The 16,613-nt window shown below is 35.9% G+C and overlaps 1 protein-coding gene across 3 annotated transcripts in view; it reads left to right on the plus strand.

The window, feature by feature from the left end:
* The first annotated feature begins 1 nt into the window (after position 1).
* Positions 2–16,613, plus strand: part of Cdc123 (cell division cycle 123) — a 49,828-nt gene continuing 33,216 nt past the window's right edge. For 2 of the 3 annotated variants that reach the window (XM_005320270.4, XM_040277783.2), the window contains exons 1-4: positions 2–210; positions 5,619–5,690; positions 11,419–11,476; positions 11,749–11,781. In XM_005320270.4, coding sequence (XP_005320327.1) covers positions 137–210; positions 5,619–5,690; positions 11,419–11,476; positions 11,749–11,781 — 237 coding nt within the window. In that variant the 5' untranslated portion in view covers positions 2–136. The remainder of the gene's footprint in view (positions 211–5,618; positions 5,691–11,418; positions 11,477–11,748; positions 11,782–16,613) is intronic. The other variant, XM_021723005.3, reaches the window with a different exon arrangement.

The following is a 16,613-nucleotide window of genomic DNA, read 5'->3' on the forward strand; positions in this document are numbered from 1 at the left end:
CTATTGCCTGCCAGCCTTATCGACCGGAAGAGTCTTCGAACCGAAATACCTTGGCGGGCACTTCCGGAAGTGCAACCTAGGGTTCCGGGAGAGTGCTGGCAGGTGAGGGAAAAGTAGGGACGGAGGTAGCTGGAGGATGAAGAAGGAGCAGGTGCTGCACTGTCAGTTCTCCGCGTGGTACCCGCTTTTCCGAAGCCTTACCATCAAGAGGTAAGATGGGAGACGTTAGCCCGGGCTACTGGCAAAAGCGAACTGCGGCTTTCGGGCGAATCCCGTCTCCGTCCAAAGGAGTGCAGGCCTTGTAACGACCGGATAGGAACGACAAGGTCGATTTCTTAGTGGTATTTGGAGTAGGGAGTTTGATGAAGGTCAGCATTTGCCGGGCGTCCCCTTTGCAAGACTAGGAGTGTGCTGGGGGAGGTCGGAGGGTGGGTCCTGGTTCGGTGAGGGTCGGAGGCGGGCCGAGTGCACGTTTCACCTAGGGTAGGCCTTGGAGTTTGCTAGTGCTACTTGAAGAATTGCCAGAGGCGCCAGGCCATCAAGAGAACTGGACAGTCTGGGCTTTGCCACTGACCTGCCGGCCCGGCTCCCATGGCTTTCCGCCACTGTAGAGTGAGAGCAATTTATACAGACCCTACCTCCAAGTCTGCTGTGACGCTCCAGTATGATAGTGTATATGGAAAGAGTTGTATGTGTGGTGAGAAGAAGCAGTCTATCCAGAAAAAAAGTGGAGCCGTATTTGTTTCATAATTCTCTTGACCCCAGTTTGCAGAATAGGTAGAAGATTAGCTGTTTCATCCTTTGTCCGGTAATTCATGGTAATGTAGGCAAGGCAGCCAGGAGCCTGTCCCCAGCCGTTCAAAAGCAATCATAATGTCTGAACATGACAGGGTAGGCTCTCACTCACTAACAGGAATAGATCCAAGGCCTGGGTTCCCGTGGATGGGATTTTCTGTATTTTGCTCACTACTACTACTACTTCTACTACTTCTTCTTCTTTTTTTTTATTCTATTTTGGTACTGGAGATTGAATCTAGGGGGACTTTCCTACTGAACTACATTCCTAGCCCTTATTTTTTTTAATTTTGAAACAGGGTCTCTCTTAGTTGCCTAGTGCCTGGTGAAGTTTCTGAGGCTGGCCTCAGAAACTTGCAGTCCTTCTGCCTCAGCCTCCTGAGTTGCTTAGATTACAGAAATGTGCCTCACTGCTCACTTCTCCTTTAGGCCTAGATTGTCACTAAATAAATGACATTAACCATTGCTTTTTTTTCATTCTTATGTTTTGGACTCCTGAGATGTTGGAAGGGAACATAGAGATTATTCATAAACGGTTCTTTTTCATCTTTTTTTTTTTTAAAAAAAAAAACAATGATTTTATTGCTTGAGTACATACACAAATTTATGCCACCAACGCAGAAGCTGTGGATGACTCATGTTTTCAAAATGGTGCTCTGGATTGGATGCAGGGCTTCATGCACACTAGGCAAGCACTCTCAGAACTACAGCCCCAGCTGCTCTTTTCCATTTTGTTATTTAGACATAAAATTCTGCTTCTAGGGGCTCAAGTTGTGGCTCAGTGGTAGAGCTCTTGCCTAGTGTGTGTGATGCCCTGGGTTCGATCCTCAGCACCACATAAAAATAAATAAATAAAACAAAGGTATTATGTCCAACTATAACTAATATATATATATATATATTTTAATTATATATATATATGTGTATGTGTATATATATATATATATATATATATATATTTTAAATCTGCTCCTAGTTATTCATGGTGCAGTGGAATTGAGAGTAGCAAAAGGAAGATAATCCTTGCATTTCATGACAGCTGAAATCACACCAAAACAAGGAGGAAACCCCCCAGCAACAGCAGTAGCAGATATTACATCCTATTATCTTCCTGATATTCCAGTCCTTCATTAATTTGCATAATTCACAGTTGGGCTTTGGGTCTGAGATAATGTTAGGCTATTTCTTTTGTGTTGGCACAATAGAAGGTACACTCATGAACTTGTCAGACATTTTGCATTGAATGTTCTTCTCTCTCTCTCTCTCTTTTTTTTTTTTTTTTTGCAGTGTTGGAGATAGAGTCTAGGGCCTTGCATGTCTAAGCAAGCACTCTACCACTGAGCCCTTGACAAACATTTTTTTTTCTCTACACCTGTCTTGTATAGCCTCTAGCATAGTTTCTCTTTGTCTTAAGATGTAAAAGCATATGATTAAGAAATGGACTCTGAAGTTAGAGCCATCTGTCTGCTTTGAATTTTGGTTTCATCAGCATCTTTAGCTAATTATTTATCTCCCTAAACTTCCTTTGGAAAATTGAGAAAATAATAGGATTGTCATGGGCATTAAATGAGAAAATATTTACAATACTTGTTACTCTTTCTGGTACATAGTAAACATACAAAAGTGTTGCTTATTGCATTTTTTATTTAATAAACGCCTCGTTGAAGCAAAATAATTTTAGTTCACTTAAAACGTGTACCATTTATATGATGCCAAGAATGTAAGAGAAATAAACCAACAAATGGGATTGTCTGATATTACCTAACAGTCCACAACTAAGGCATGTTGCCTATAACCATTTACTCTGTCTTTAAACCCATTTCTTCAATCTATTTAGTTCTAGTGGTATCATTGGAACTGCATGGATTGCAGGGTACCCCTACACAATCCAAGCCAATCCAGTGGAGGTGTTTGGTGGTCATTGCCAGCGTTAATGCTGAAAGACCTTACTCTGGTTATTGACTCAGCATTTTATTTTTTGTTTATTAATTTATGATACAGAGATGATTATGCAGGTTCATTTTTTTGGAAAGTTCTAGGACTTTGACTCAGACTTGACGATAATTAGCTAGGTGAATTTTGGTCCTCCAGCTACTTTTCCTTTCTAAGTGTATTTTTTCCCCCTAAAACATAAAGATTATATTAATCTTATAAAGAGCCTTTTCTACCTCTTAAATTCCATTAGAAGTAACTTGCCTGTCATTTAATTATTTGATTTCCATCAGGCCTCACTGGATACTCACCTGCATAGCAGCTTCCTTTGAAGGTCACATGGGCTCTGAGTAAAAGCTTCCTTGGCAATGATTTGTTTATGGCTGAGGCTTTCAGGCACATTTCCTTTTCCTTCTGTATTTGATAGCATGTGAAGCATCTGCATTCAGTTCAGCACTTACATTTAACTGTGATCCCCCTCCCGCTTTTCTGTCTTTTTCATGTCAGAGGCTTTGAGTTCTTAAAGGAATCTGTTGATTTACATAACATAGATGCAAGGTAATGTCATTTAGGATGAACTTCATAGTGTGGCTGTGGAACTAGGTAATTCTTGACAACTATGCAGATTTCAACTCCATATTAGTTCATATGAATAAGAGTTGTAGACCTGATGAATAGGAAGAGTATGCAAAGAATTCAGAATTGAATCAAATAGAATACAAATGTTTTGAATCCAATCAAGGTAAGATGAAACCTAGAGGAACAGTACTGATGTACTTCAAACTTGAAAGTTAGTATAACTTGTTAAACAAGGATGTGGACTCTGGAATCAAGTTTTCTCACAATGAGAAAAATCACTCTGGATGTCTAAGAATTCACATCCTGCCAACTTCTTTTAGTCTTTAAAACCCGGGAGGGTAAATTTCAAATTCTCTGGAAAGGTCATCTCTTATTCTCTTGGGATGATATTAATTCTTTAGTGAATATCTTTAGCCCCAGGAAGAATAAGAATTAAGTATGGAGGTGATGAAATAATTTACATTTAATGGTTTTATTTATTTTTCCTATTAAATTTCTTTAGTATCTTTAGGGCTTTACCATTTTGAGGGTAACTAGTATGTTCATAAGAGATTAGCCTTGTGGTTACAATTGAAATTATGTAATTGCTTTAGAATTGATAAGTTAACATATTTAAGGAAAAATTTCAAGTTTTGAATAGTATTAGGATGTTTGTGAGAACATTTGAGATTCACCATATTTTTATAGTTTTTGTTGCTCAGCTTTATAAGATTAAATATTTGGCAAGGTTTATTTGTAATCAGACAACAAATGTTCAAGTAGACATTTAAGTAGATTTTTCAATTAAATGTAGTTTAAATTATTTTACTGATGATGATGATGATGATGATGATGATGATATAGTAGTAGTAGATATACTATGGATTAAACCCAGGGGCACTTAACCACTGAGCCACATCCCCAACTTTTTTATTTTTATTTTGAGACAAGGTCTTGCTAAATTGATTAGGGCCTTGCTAAATTTCAGAGGATGACTTTGAACTTGCAATCCTCCTGCTGGGATTTGAATCCTTAAAGAGACTTTAAATCACAAAGGTTCATTGGAATTGGTTAAAATTTAGTAGATTTACAAACAGAATAATAAGATTTGTTAATTGAACTTAAGAAGGCTGAGGACAAACTAGGCTTTTGAATTTGAAATTGTAACTTTGCTGAATAAAATATTAATTTTTAAAATCAAATTAGCACTTAAATAATCTTTTCTTTGTACATAAACCATTTGTAATGTGTCAAAAACTTGTTCAGTAAATAAATGAGGCATATTATAAGTCACTGATGTTCTGCTGACTCTTTTAAAGCAGGCTATAATCTTTTTCAATTCTTAGAAAATATACATCTCAAAATCAAAATGCAGTAATAGCATTACTTATAGGAATCTGGAAGAAATTTTTGATGATTTTTTACTTCAGTGTAAAAAACAAATTATCCCATAAGTTGTTAAATGACTTCAAATGTGACTTTGCCATCTTTAATTATGATTAACTGAAACAAATTAAGCTAACATGTACTCAGTAAGCAACTTTATATCTCTGGTGATCAGTTGAATAGAATGCCACCAAAACAAATCATGAATTCTTAGCCCTTAATGTGTTAATTTCCCATCAAACAGTGGATTCCAGATCTTGAGTCTGCTGCTGCTTTGTGTCTTAGAGGTGTTTAGTTAATGTTGTTAATGTTCTGTTTTTTTTTTTTTTTTCTCCCTGCATTTTCTGTGTTGGTTCAAATATCTGCTGGTCTTAGATTTCTTAAAGACAGAATCCTTGTGCTCACTGAGAATTCTTTTGAGCTTGTTACTTTCATATTGTGACTTCCATTTGTTTCTTTGGATTTGTTTTTGTTTTTCTGCCACAAACATGGTTGTGATAATTATATGAAATGTCATGTTTGTTCATATTATACTAATCCTGGTTTGCTGCCATCAAATGTATACCATTAACATATTCTACTCTATATTAATATAAAGGGAACAGATAATTTAAAAATTAAGCAAGTGTGGTGGGATGCAGTGATGCATGCCTATAATTTCAGCTGCTTGGGAGACAAAGGGTTGAAAGTTTGAGGCCAACAATGAATTCCTCTGTTATGTATAATTATGATGCACCAATTTAAAAAAAAAAAGGAAGTTCAAGGCCAGCCTGGGCAACTCAACAAAACCCTGTCTTGAAATAAATTTTAAAAAATGGGCTGGGATGTAACTCAGTGGTAGAGTGCTTGCCTACCGCCCCCCACCCCCCAAAATAAAAGGAAAAAAAAAATGACCTGGGTCATTAAAATGATGCCTTTTTTGGCGTACTTTTTTTTTCTTCCCCCAGTGTCATCCTTCCACTTCCTCAGAATGTAAAGGATTATTTACTTGATGATGGAACTCTGGTGGTTTCAGGAAGGTAAGTATATGAGAAAGAATTCTTTAAACTTTATTATAAAGAAATAATGTGATTAAATTACAACATTTATGTATGAAATGAATAAATTAGCTTGGCACTATTCTCTCATTTTAGCTCCTTTTTTTTTCCTAGCTAAAATTATGTGCCGATTTTTGTCCCATATTCCTTTCAATGTTCAGCTGATATCTTGAAAATTGAGTACTTCCCTTACTAATAATAACTAGTTGTGAAATTGTGCAGTTCCTTTCACTTGCTATAGAGAAGGGATAAGATGGTACCTTTTCCTTCTGAATGTAGCAGGCTAGGTAATAGGGCACGTAATTACCCTTTTAAGATCCTTTAGTTTTTAAGATTCATTGTTCAGGCTGGGGTTGTGGCTCAGCGGTAGAGCACTTGCCTCACACGTGCGAGACCCTGGGTTTGATCCTCAGCACCACATAAATTAAATAAATAAAAATAAAGGTATTGTGTCCAACTACAAAGAAAAAATAAATATTTTTTAAAAAAATTTATTGTTCCTTGCAAGCAGAAAGCTTTCCGAGGATTTATCCTTAACATCCTTAACATTTTATTCCCCATAGTTGATCCATCATGGCCCCTCCCCTACCTTCTAGAATCTATTCAGATAGTTCCTTTATTACTGGGTAGAGGAAAATGATTATATTTCAGTCTTTTTAGTACAGACTTGAGAAAGTTTGAGAATCATAGAGTTTAATGAAGTTCTTATGTTTTCATTTAAACCTGTACTTAGAAGTCATATCATGTATGTGTCCCACTCTCCTTATCCTTTCTAAAATGGCCTAATAGTAACCCTTGCTGGTATGTCACTCTGTATCCCCTGAAACTGCCTTTATTTTCTGATGATACTTACTTTTACCTTACATAATTCCCTTAGTTGTTCTCTTTGAATGAAGTTTGATGAGACTAGGGACTTGAGCAGTTGTTCACCCAGCTCTGGGAATAGTCCCTAGTACATAGGATGTGCTTGATAAACATTTGTTGAATGAATGAACCTTAGACATATGTTTAGAGTTATGTTTATTTTCAGTAACAACTAACTTGACCCCATACATTTGCTTGGTGGATTTCTAGTGTATTTTTCTGGATTATAGTTCTGGACTTTTTTGGGTACATTTTTAGCCCTTTAATAACCTGAAAGTTGTTAATATCATTAACTTGGAATAATTAGAAGAAAAGAAAATGGTAGAAAAAAATGGACAAGTCTCAATTTTGGGATATTCACAGACATTTTATTATTCCCAAATATTGCATATTTAATAAAGTTATATAAATGAGACTGCAGTATAAATAATATGACTCCTAATATTAGAAGATACTTTATAAGTTTTAGTACTGTAAACTACCAAAGAGCTTCTGTATTGACTTTCATTGGCCAGATGTTTGCATGGGCTGCTGGCATAGGAAAGCAGGATGTTAAATACCATTAACAGTGCTCCCAGTACACAGGGCTATGCCATGCTGTACACTAATGCACAGATCACATACAGAACCTGTCCTTTTGGAGTTAACAGTTCAGCTTCATATTTTGTGGGAGTCAAAATGGCATAAGTCCAGTTGCCTAGGGTTGGATCATCTCTGTTGTTTTGTAGTTCACTGTATCTCAGGTTCTTGTCTGTGAATGGGGTAAATGATAGTGCAGTACTTAGTACATTGGGGTGTTATAAGGATAAAAAACAGTAATGTGTAAAATGTTCAGCCCAGTGCCCAGTATATTTTATGTTCTTAAGAAATATTCACTGCCCTTGTAGTCATTAATCTTACTGGGTACAAGTATTAAACAAGCATACAAGTAAATATATGTGTGAAAATTGGGATAAATGCTATGAAGGAGATGGGACAGGTCCTGACATTAAGTTGGTGGGCAGGCTGAGTATTGTGGGGAGGGTCAAGGAGTGTCTTAAAGAAGTAACTTTTGAGCCTCTGAGATGTGGAGATTGGGAGAAGGAAGTCAGTCAGTTGAAGGTGGGAAGAAAGACTTTTTCTGGCAGAAGGAACAACATGAATATAGGCTCTTTACTAGGAGAGGGTTGTGTGGCTGGAACTGGGAGAGAGCTTTTGACAAAAGGTAAAGTAACTAAATTTTAAGCTATCTTTGTGACCCAGAGCTAGTGTTCTTAAAACTAGTTCTGTGTAAGATATAATAGAGAAAATACAGAATCCTAAATACTAGCATCATATTTTTACCAGTTCACACCTCAGTATTTGAGGGTTACCTTAGAAAGCCAAGCCTAATAAACTTGCAATTTGAAAATGTTGCCACATTCTACTATGAAGAAATTTTAGGTTGTATCTTCTACAGTGGCATTGCAATAAGTAGAACTGTGATACACTGATTACAAATATATTTTAAAATATGTTCTGTTATACTTAAAAAATGTGATTTTTAGAGTAATGAAGCACATTTTCAAGTTTGTTGGGTACCTTTTATGTTATATAAGGTTAGTAAACCATGTTAATGTCACATTGAACAACGTGATATGGCATTTAATGAGAGGTCTAAGAAAGAAAGGCTAGCTCCTTGGGTAGGGATTCACAATTGACAGTGTGTTACTATTACCACCAACTATAGAATCAGGTTCTCAGCTTATAGATATGGAAACTAAACTCTTTAGGATTATAAAGAGTTGATTAAAATTTGGGAGGACTGACACACATTAGCCAAAATTGCAACAGATTAATTGATAAACCAGAGTGTGCTTTTCTAAAGACTGCTTCCACTTGGAAGATACATAGTATAGCCTGAACAAATATAAACAGATTCATTCTTTGCCACTTCATATATCTTAATGTACTTACACTATTAGTCCTTAATCTAATCTCCAACTTCAGTATTATTTCTTTATTCTCTGTGATCACCTTTGGAGATTTAGCTCTCTTCCACCCTTTTCATCTCCCTCATGACTAGTCAGTGTTTACAGTCATAACTGTTGACTACTGAGCTACATTATATGTTATTATTACCTTTTCTTTTAAAAATAACTGTTTCCTCTGAAACTAATAATCATGTTTTCAAATTTTGCTTCATTTTCTACATGTCTATCACTGATATTTTGCAAATGTTCTAATAAACAAAAACAGCCTATTAGCTGATTTTCTAAATCCTCAAGGACAGTTCCAAATCTGGCAGTTCTGTTTTTCTTTTCATGGAGATCTCACTGTATCTTCCTGGTCCAGGTTGAGCTGATAGTTCCTCAGATCTGGTATACAGTTGTCAGCTTTGAATTTCTCTTGAGAGTTGGATTTTCTGGATTTATCTTTGGATGCCATATTTTTGTTTATCTTAGTTTATTCATGTTATTGAAGTACATGCTCTAGAATGCATAGAAGGAACAGCTTTTGAGCTGTTGCATGTCTGAAGAAAATTTTATTCTACTCTCATACTTGATTTTGGTGCTTAGGAGTTTTTGTTTAATATGGGATTTTAGGCAGAAAATCACACTCTGATTTTGAAAGTATAGCCCACTATCCTCTAGGGATGGAAAAATAAAGGCTATTTGTTGATGGGAAGAGGAGCAAAGTCACCCTGCAAAGGGGCACATATAAAGGGGTGGACAGAACTACTGTGGCTATTTTTATACATTTGTTTTTCTTTTCCTTCATAGTGCTATATACCTAGTAGACTCTTTAATTCTAGAGACATGTTTTCCATTTTGTGGACATTAAAAAATATTTTGTCGTTGATAATTTTCTTGGTCTTCTGTCTGGAACTGCTGTTGTTTAGGTGTTAAGTCTGTTTGTTTAATTCCTTTGAATTTTATTAATTCTTTTCTATTGTCTTTTTGCCTACTTTATTTTCCTTTCTGGGTAGTTTTTGTGACTTTTCCTTTCAATCTGTTGAATTAAAAATTTTAGCTATCATGTTTTCATTTTCTATAAGTTCTGTCTTTTCTTAATATATATTTTTACTTGTCAATGGATCTTCATTTTTTTAAAAAAATTATTTATATATGGTGTTGAGAATTGAACCCAGTGCCGCACAAGCGCTCTACCACTGAGCCACAACCCCAGCCCTCAGTTCAGTCTCTCTCTCTCTCTTTTTTTCTTTCTTTCTTTCTCTCTCTCTCTCTCTCTTTTCTTCCTCCTCCTCCTCTTCCTCCTCTTTTGCTTCTTCCTCCTCCTTTTCTTCTTTCCTGGATGTGATATCTTTTATGTTTGGGGATTAATAATGCTTTTTAAAAATATTTTTATCTGGTTCCTTTGTTGTCTTTTTTCTTCTGTGTATACATTTTTCCTCTCCTTTTTTGAAAGCATTTTTTGTCTTAGAACTTATCTTCAATTTTCCATTTCTTTGAGGCCTATATTCTTACATAAGAGTAGAGGACACACCCTTGCACAAACATTTGCAAACTTTGTATACCTAGGTGGGACACAAATGTGCCAGTAGCCAGCCAGTATTGTTGGGAGATTCCCAGATGGTAGTATCTGTAGGTCTTTCCTGTAGGGCTATTCAATTCCTACAGAGAATAATCCTTTAATCCTTCTTTGTTCCTGAAATAGGGTGAGAGGAAGGGGACTAGAGGTGGCATTGTGAAGTATGACTTTCACATAACTCCTGTGATCATTTGGGCCATTATGTGTCTGAATCCTTTCACTCTTTAGTTTATATTTTTCTCCAGAGAAAAAATGTTTACCAAAAGGGCTGAAGAGGATTAGTGGCTAGAGTGTTCAAGGTAAGGAAGGTTAGGTATGTCCTATTCCTCCTTAGATGGCTTTTGCCCCAAATTCACCTTGTGTTTAGCACAGAGCTTCCTTCCCATCTTCCACAGTATCTATAAGTTCTCACCTGCTGCTCGTGGGTAATCCCTCTGAGTTCAAAACTTTTCATGCCATTTTTCTTCTATAGTTGTTATTTTGGTCATCTTTGTCCTTGGATCTTTCCTTTCATTTTAGTAGCATTTTAAGAGGAAACATAGAGGTAAATGCACATTTTTGACCAAAAGCTTCCCGCTTCTTTTTTCTCATATAGCCTTTGCATAGATCCTGGGCTTTTCTTATTGATTTCCCCCCTATAATGTGAATTCTCCTAGGCTTGTTGTCTGCAGTTGGGTGTTGAGGAGTAGCAGTACAGTGTTGTGAATATTCCCTCTGAGTTCTTTCAGCCTTTGTTTCCCCACTAGACAGTGAGGACTGGCTACTGAATGGCATTTTCCAACACCCTGCTTTGCTTGCTGGATTCTTCACAGGTAATATGCCTGAGTATTTCTTTCTATTTCTCACCTTTTTCAGTGGTCCAGTCTTGATCCAGAGTAACTCTTGACACCAGCCCACATGCTCAGTTTTCATGGTACATAGGAAGGATGTTGGTTTTGCTCTCAGGGGTGGCTGTCAATAGTGTGGACAGCTCTTCACATGTTTTTTTCCTGTGTCTTCCCTGTCTTTGGCAGCACTTTCTCATATATTGGGGTGAAGAGTCCTAGATGATTCTTATTATCAGACATAGGGTTCTTAAAATTTCCCTTATTTTTGGTGATTTCTGAGAGAAAAGTAGGAAGGTTTTATTCTGTCATCTCTTATTGGTAGTATACTCTCATTAATTACATGTTGTTTTTATTAGCTTTTGTCTCAGTAAGTGCACTTTTCCTTATGTTTGTTCTGTACTTCAAAGGCTATCTATTGTTTTGTTTTACATAAGCTTAAAATGCTTGAGAATATGGCTACTTGGTAGCAGAGGTTTTCTTTGCATAATTTTTTCTTTCTGTTTTTTTAGGGAAGATCCACCAACTCGCTCTCAGCCAGACAGTGATGATGAAGCAGAAGAAATACAGGTTGGTAGAAAATAAAATAATCTGTTCTGTAGACTATTTTAGTTTAAATGGCCCCTAAAGTGGTTTTGATGTTTAGGTCTTCCCTTACATTTGATATAAAGTGAGAAATTACACAAAAATCTTACTTTTGATGTCCATTTTTACATATACTTGTGTTTGGGGAAAGATGTCTTCTGTTTATGTATCATGTTTAGATGGAGCACTGCCTTTGGGATCCTGTTATAGTATTTAAACTTAATGTTGTTTGTTTTTTTGTCCTTTTATCCATGTAGTGGTCAGATGATGAGAACACAGCCACGCTTACGGTAAGAGCAAAGCAGCACCAGCATGAGGACACAACCTCATACTGTCACCTAAGAGTTACCTCATGGTTGAAGTGCACAGCTCTCCAAATTCCCATGTACTCACCACTTCAAATACCTTGTTGTCTGTGGACTATTATTTATTATTCTGAAAAATAATTTGAATCATTTTTGAATAGGCAAACATGGCTTGCCCACTTTTTCTGTTTGATTACAAAGGAAATATTTAAAGTGCATTATTTGATGCTCTGACTTGTTTCTGTTACACTCTGAAAGAAGGAATTAAGCCAGGCATACACTGAGCTTCCCATATTGCTGGGCATTAAAGTGAAAAATATATTTATTTATTCAAGTATATTTAAATGCCATAAATAAATTATAATTTATTTCAAATGAATGAAGTATGTGAGTTCAACCCAAGTTTTATATAAAATTGTAGAAGTTGATCAAGCATATTATATAGTCTTTTGGGATAAAAATGCTGCTATAAAATTCAACTTAAGGGCTGGGGTTGTGGCTCCGTGGTAGACTGCTCGCCTTACACGTGCAAGGTCCTGGGTTCGATCCTCAGCACCACATAAAAATAAATAAATAAAATTGGGGTTTTAAAAAAAAAAATTCAACTTAAAATATTTTTATGAAAAAAATTTTTTTGGTACCAGGGATTGAACTCAAGGTCACTTGATCACTGAGCCACATCCCCGGCCCTATTTTGTATTTTATTTAATTTAGAGACAGGGTTTTACTGAGTTGCTTAGCACCTTGCTTTTGCTGAGGCTGGCTTTGAACTTATGATCCTCCTGCCTCAGCCTCCTGAGCTGTTGGGATTATAGGTATGCGCCACCGTGCCTGGCTAAAAAAAAAATATATTTTTTATACCTTTTTTTTTTTTTTTAATTTATTTTTATGTGGTGCTGAGGATCGAACCCAGGGCCTTACAAGTGCTAGGCAAGTACTCTCCCGCTAAGCCACAAACCCAGCCCCATGAAAATACTTTTTAAGAGTATTTTTAATTTTTTTTATTTATTTTTATTTTTTAAAGAGAGAGTGAGAGAGGGAGAGAGATAATTTTAATATTTTTTTTTTTTTTAGTTATTGGCGGACACAACATCTTTGTTGGTATGTGGTGCTGAGGATCGAACCCGGGGCGCACGCATGCCAGGCGAGTGTGTCACCGCTTGAGCCACATCCCCAGCCCCTTAAGAGTATTTTTTAAAGATTAGTAAAGAAAAGAAGAAGAAGGAGAAGGAGAAGGGCTTTTTTATAAAATTCCTTATAAAGAAACAGAATACATTGCAATACAACTGTAAATAAGAAGATACTTCTGCTTAATGAAAGAGATATATGGTGTTCAGATGCAGAAAAAAAGTGAATATATTTAAAACTGTCGTATTCCTTTCAGTAGCAGAAGTTTAGTATGCCAGATATAGAAATAGAAGTTTGTGTTTTATTTACTCTGGATGCCATTTGATTCACTCTCCTTTTATGCATGATAATCAAAGATGAATATGATTTGATTTCTGCTATTAGAGAGTGTATAAACCAGTGGGGAAAAATGATATAGGGGGTAGATGGCAGGGATGTTGGCTTGAACCATTATAAAGGATATACAGAAGTACTTAAAAGAATAAACAGTATTTAACCTGGACCTTAAAAAGAGTAAGGATCAGTATCAACTCATTTAATTTTTTTTTTTAAAGAGAGAGTGAGAGAAAGAGAGAGAGAGAATTTTTTAATATTTATTTTTTAGTTTTCAGCGGACACAACATCTTTGTTTGTATGTGGTGCTGAGGATCGAACCCAGGCTGCACGCATGCCAGGCAAGCGCGCTACCGCTTGAGCCACATCCCCATCCCCTCAACTCATTTAAAATATTATGAATGGATGGGTAATATGGAAATTAATAATACAAGTGTATGTATTTGACTGAGTCTGTTCCTGCTGCTATAACGTAATACCTTAGACTAAGTAATTTAGAAATAATAGAAATTTACTTCTCATAGTTAAAGAGACTAGGAAGTCTAAGATCAAGGCACTAGCCGATATAGTGTCAGGCTAGGGCTTGCTCTTTGCTGTTTGCTCCCAGACCTTGTTGCTACATCCTTACATGATATAAGGAGCAAGAGATGGAAGAGCCAGGAAGCTCTCTAAAGGCTCTTTTATGAGGGCATTGATTAAAGGCCCTACCTCCTAATATCATCACAGTGGGGGGGATTAAGTCATAACATGAATTTTGGAGTGACGCAAACATTCAAACCAAAGCATTGTGCATGGGTGTATGTTTGTATATTTTTCAAACTCTGTCCACTAATTTGAGCAATAAGTTGTAGAAGTTGTAGAAGCAGTGACATATATCATGAGAACAGTGAGCACACTTTCTGCTCTGATATTGGTTTCTAAATACCATTCTTCACTAAAGGAACTGAAGCTTCTTAAAGAAATTGAGGACTGAGGTTAGGGGAGTGAAAGTGAGCCCATAGTACCTTGTTATACAAAAAACTAAGGAAATGCTTAAAGAATGATGGGAACATGACAAAAAGATCTCAGAAGCCAGCTTGAATGGCCCCCCACTAGCTAAAAAGTTGTGCATCATAACAAATAGGGATAGATTATAACCCATTGACTAAAATAAGAATATAAGATCCCATACTGACATAAATCAGTGATTAAATTAAATAAGTAAGGGGGAAATTTCCCTCCCTCATGACAGTGCTAACACCCAACAAAGTGAGCTTTTTAGAAATTGTGTTGAATAACTGCCCTGTATGTACTTTTAAAAAATGTCAAAGTCATCTGGACATGGTGGCGTATGCCTGTGATCCTAGCAGCCTGGGAGGCTGAGACAGGAGGTTCACAAGTTCAAATCCAGTCTCAGCAACTTAGCAAGGTCCTATCTCAAAATAAGAAAAGGGGGTGGGGCTGGATATACAGCTCAGAAGTTAAGTGCCCCTGGGTTCAATTCCTGGTACCAAAAAAAAAGGGAAAAAAAAAAAAAGTCATGAATACTAAGAACCACAGAGAATATAGCTGTTGCAGATTCAAAAGTATTCAAGAAGCATGACACCTAAGTACAACGCTTTAAGGCAGTCTGAATCCTGAAACACACACCGCACCAAATAAAAAAGTTTTGTTTTTTCTTTTGCTATAAAAGACATTATTAAGGTAGCTGGAAAATTTCTTATAAGATCTATAGTTTAGGGGCTGGGGTTGTAGCTCAGTGGTAGAGTGCTTGCCTTACATGTGTGAGGTACAGGGTTTCATCCTCAGTACCACATAAAAATAAATAAATAAAATATTGTACTCATCTACAACTAGAAATATTTTTTAAAAATCTGTAGATTAGGTTAATGGTATTGTGTTCGTGTTAGCTATCTGATTTGATCATTTTACTATGTTATGCAAGAAAATGTTAAAAATGGCTTTATAGGAAATATATATTGAAGTATTTAGGGGTAAAAAGCTTACTGACTGCAGTTTACTCTAAAATAGTGTAGGGAAAATGTCTGTTATATGTATGTATATGTAAATAAATAGGTACATTCATAGATAGGAGATGGGATGATAAAGAGGATGTCTAAAATGGGGAGTCTGGGTGAAGAGTAGATAGATGCTCTTGGTACACTTATGATGTTTCTGAGAGTCTGAAATTATTTAAAAATAAAAAGTTAATGATATTTAAAAGTGGTTGGGTTGAATTAGATGGAGTTTGGCAGGGGGAACATTCATGGTAGAACACTCTTAGTAGAGGAAAAATTTGAGCCAGAACATAGAGTTGGAAAATCCAAAGTATTGTTGACTGGTGAGTTGTCCATTGGTATAGATAAAGCAGTCAATTAAAAATGGGAAAAATCGAGATCAAAAACACAATAGTGAATATAAAAACATAAGTTGGTAGAGTGCATCCTGGGTTCAATCCCAAGGTACCAAAAATATTAAGTTGCTAAAAGTAGCATATGTAAAAATTTTAAATGCCACATTTTATAGAAAAGCACATATATTGTAAGTATAAAGTCATAAATATGGAAGAATTCACCCTAATTTTCTAATGATAGTTGCCTATGGGATATTTAGGATGAATATGGTTTTAGAAAGTCCAGGGATATCAGATGAAGAATGTAGAGTTTATCCCACTTCAGTGGGAATTTCCCCCAGGTAAATAACATGTCATGAATGTTTAAAATTGGCTAATTGCAGACTAGCAATGTAGTTCAACAGTAAAGCACTAGCCTAATAGGCTCAAGACCTGTGTTCAGTCCTTAGTCACCCCCCCTCCGCAAGAAAAAGGACCATTTGAGCTGTGTATTTTTTAAAAATCCTATTAATTAAGTCTTTTTATAGACGATTTTCAAAAAAGTGAAATCATGATTTCAATACAGATATAAACTCTGTTAACACATTTTAAAGATTTCATTTAGTTTATGGGGGAGCCAGACAGATGTTAACACTATTTTAAAAGAGAACCCAAAGACATATTTATAGATCAAGAATATCAAAATGAACATTTAAATGAGGCAAAACTGGTTTTGCCTCCCTTCAGAGTGGGAAAGAAGACAATTGAATTTCTTCCAGACAAAATAGAAATTTCATAAACGTAAGAATAAGCTCACATTATTATCAGTTACCTATTATCAAGTTGTAAAATAGCTCATGGACATAGCTAGAATCTGACAATCCAGATGGTCTGTTATACATATGCTTTTTATAATTTATATTTGTTTAGAATTCTTTTGATAGAATTTTCTCAAGTTGAATAATTTTGAGGATTTGAGGGAAATGATCACATCCTTTAAAATGTAATATATAAATATAAAGCAATCCTTAGATGTCAAGTTTCA

This window comes from Ictidomys tridecemlineatus, chromosome 10 (genome assembly GCF_052094955.1).
Source record: "Ictidomys tridecemlineatus isolate mIctTri1 chromosome 10, mIctTri1.hap1, whole genome shotgun sequence".
Classification (NCBI taxonomy): Eukaryota; Metazoa; Chordata; class Mammalia; order Rodentia; family Sciuridae; genus Ictidomys; species Ictidomys tridecemlineatus.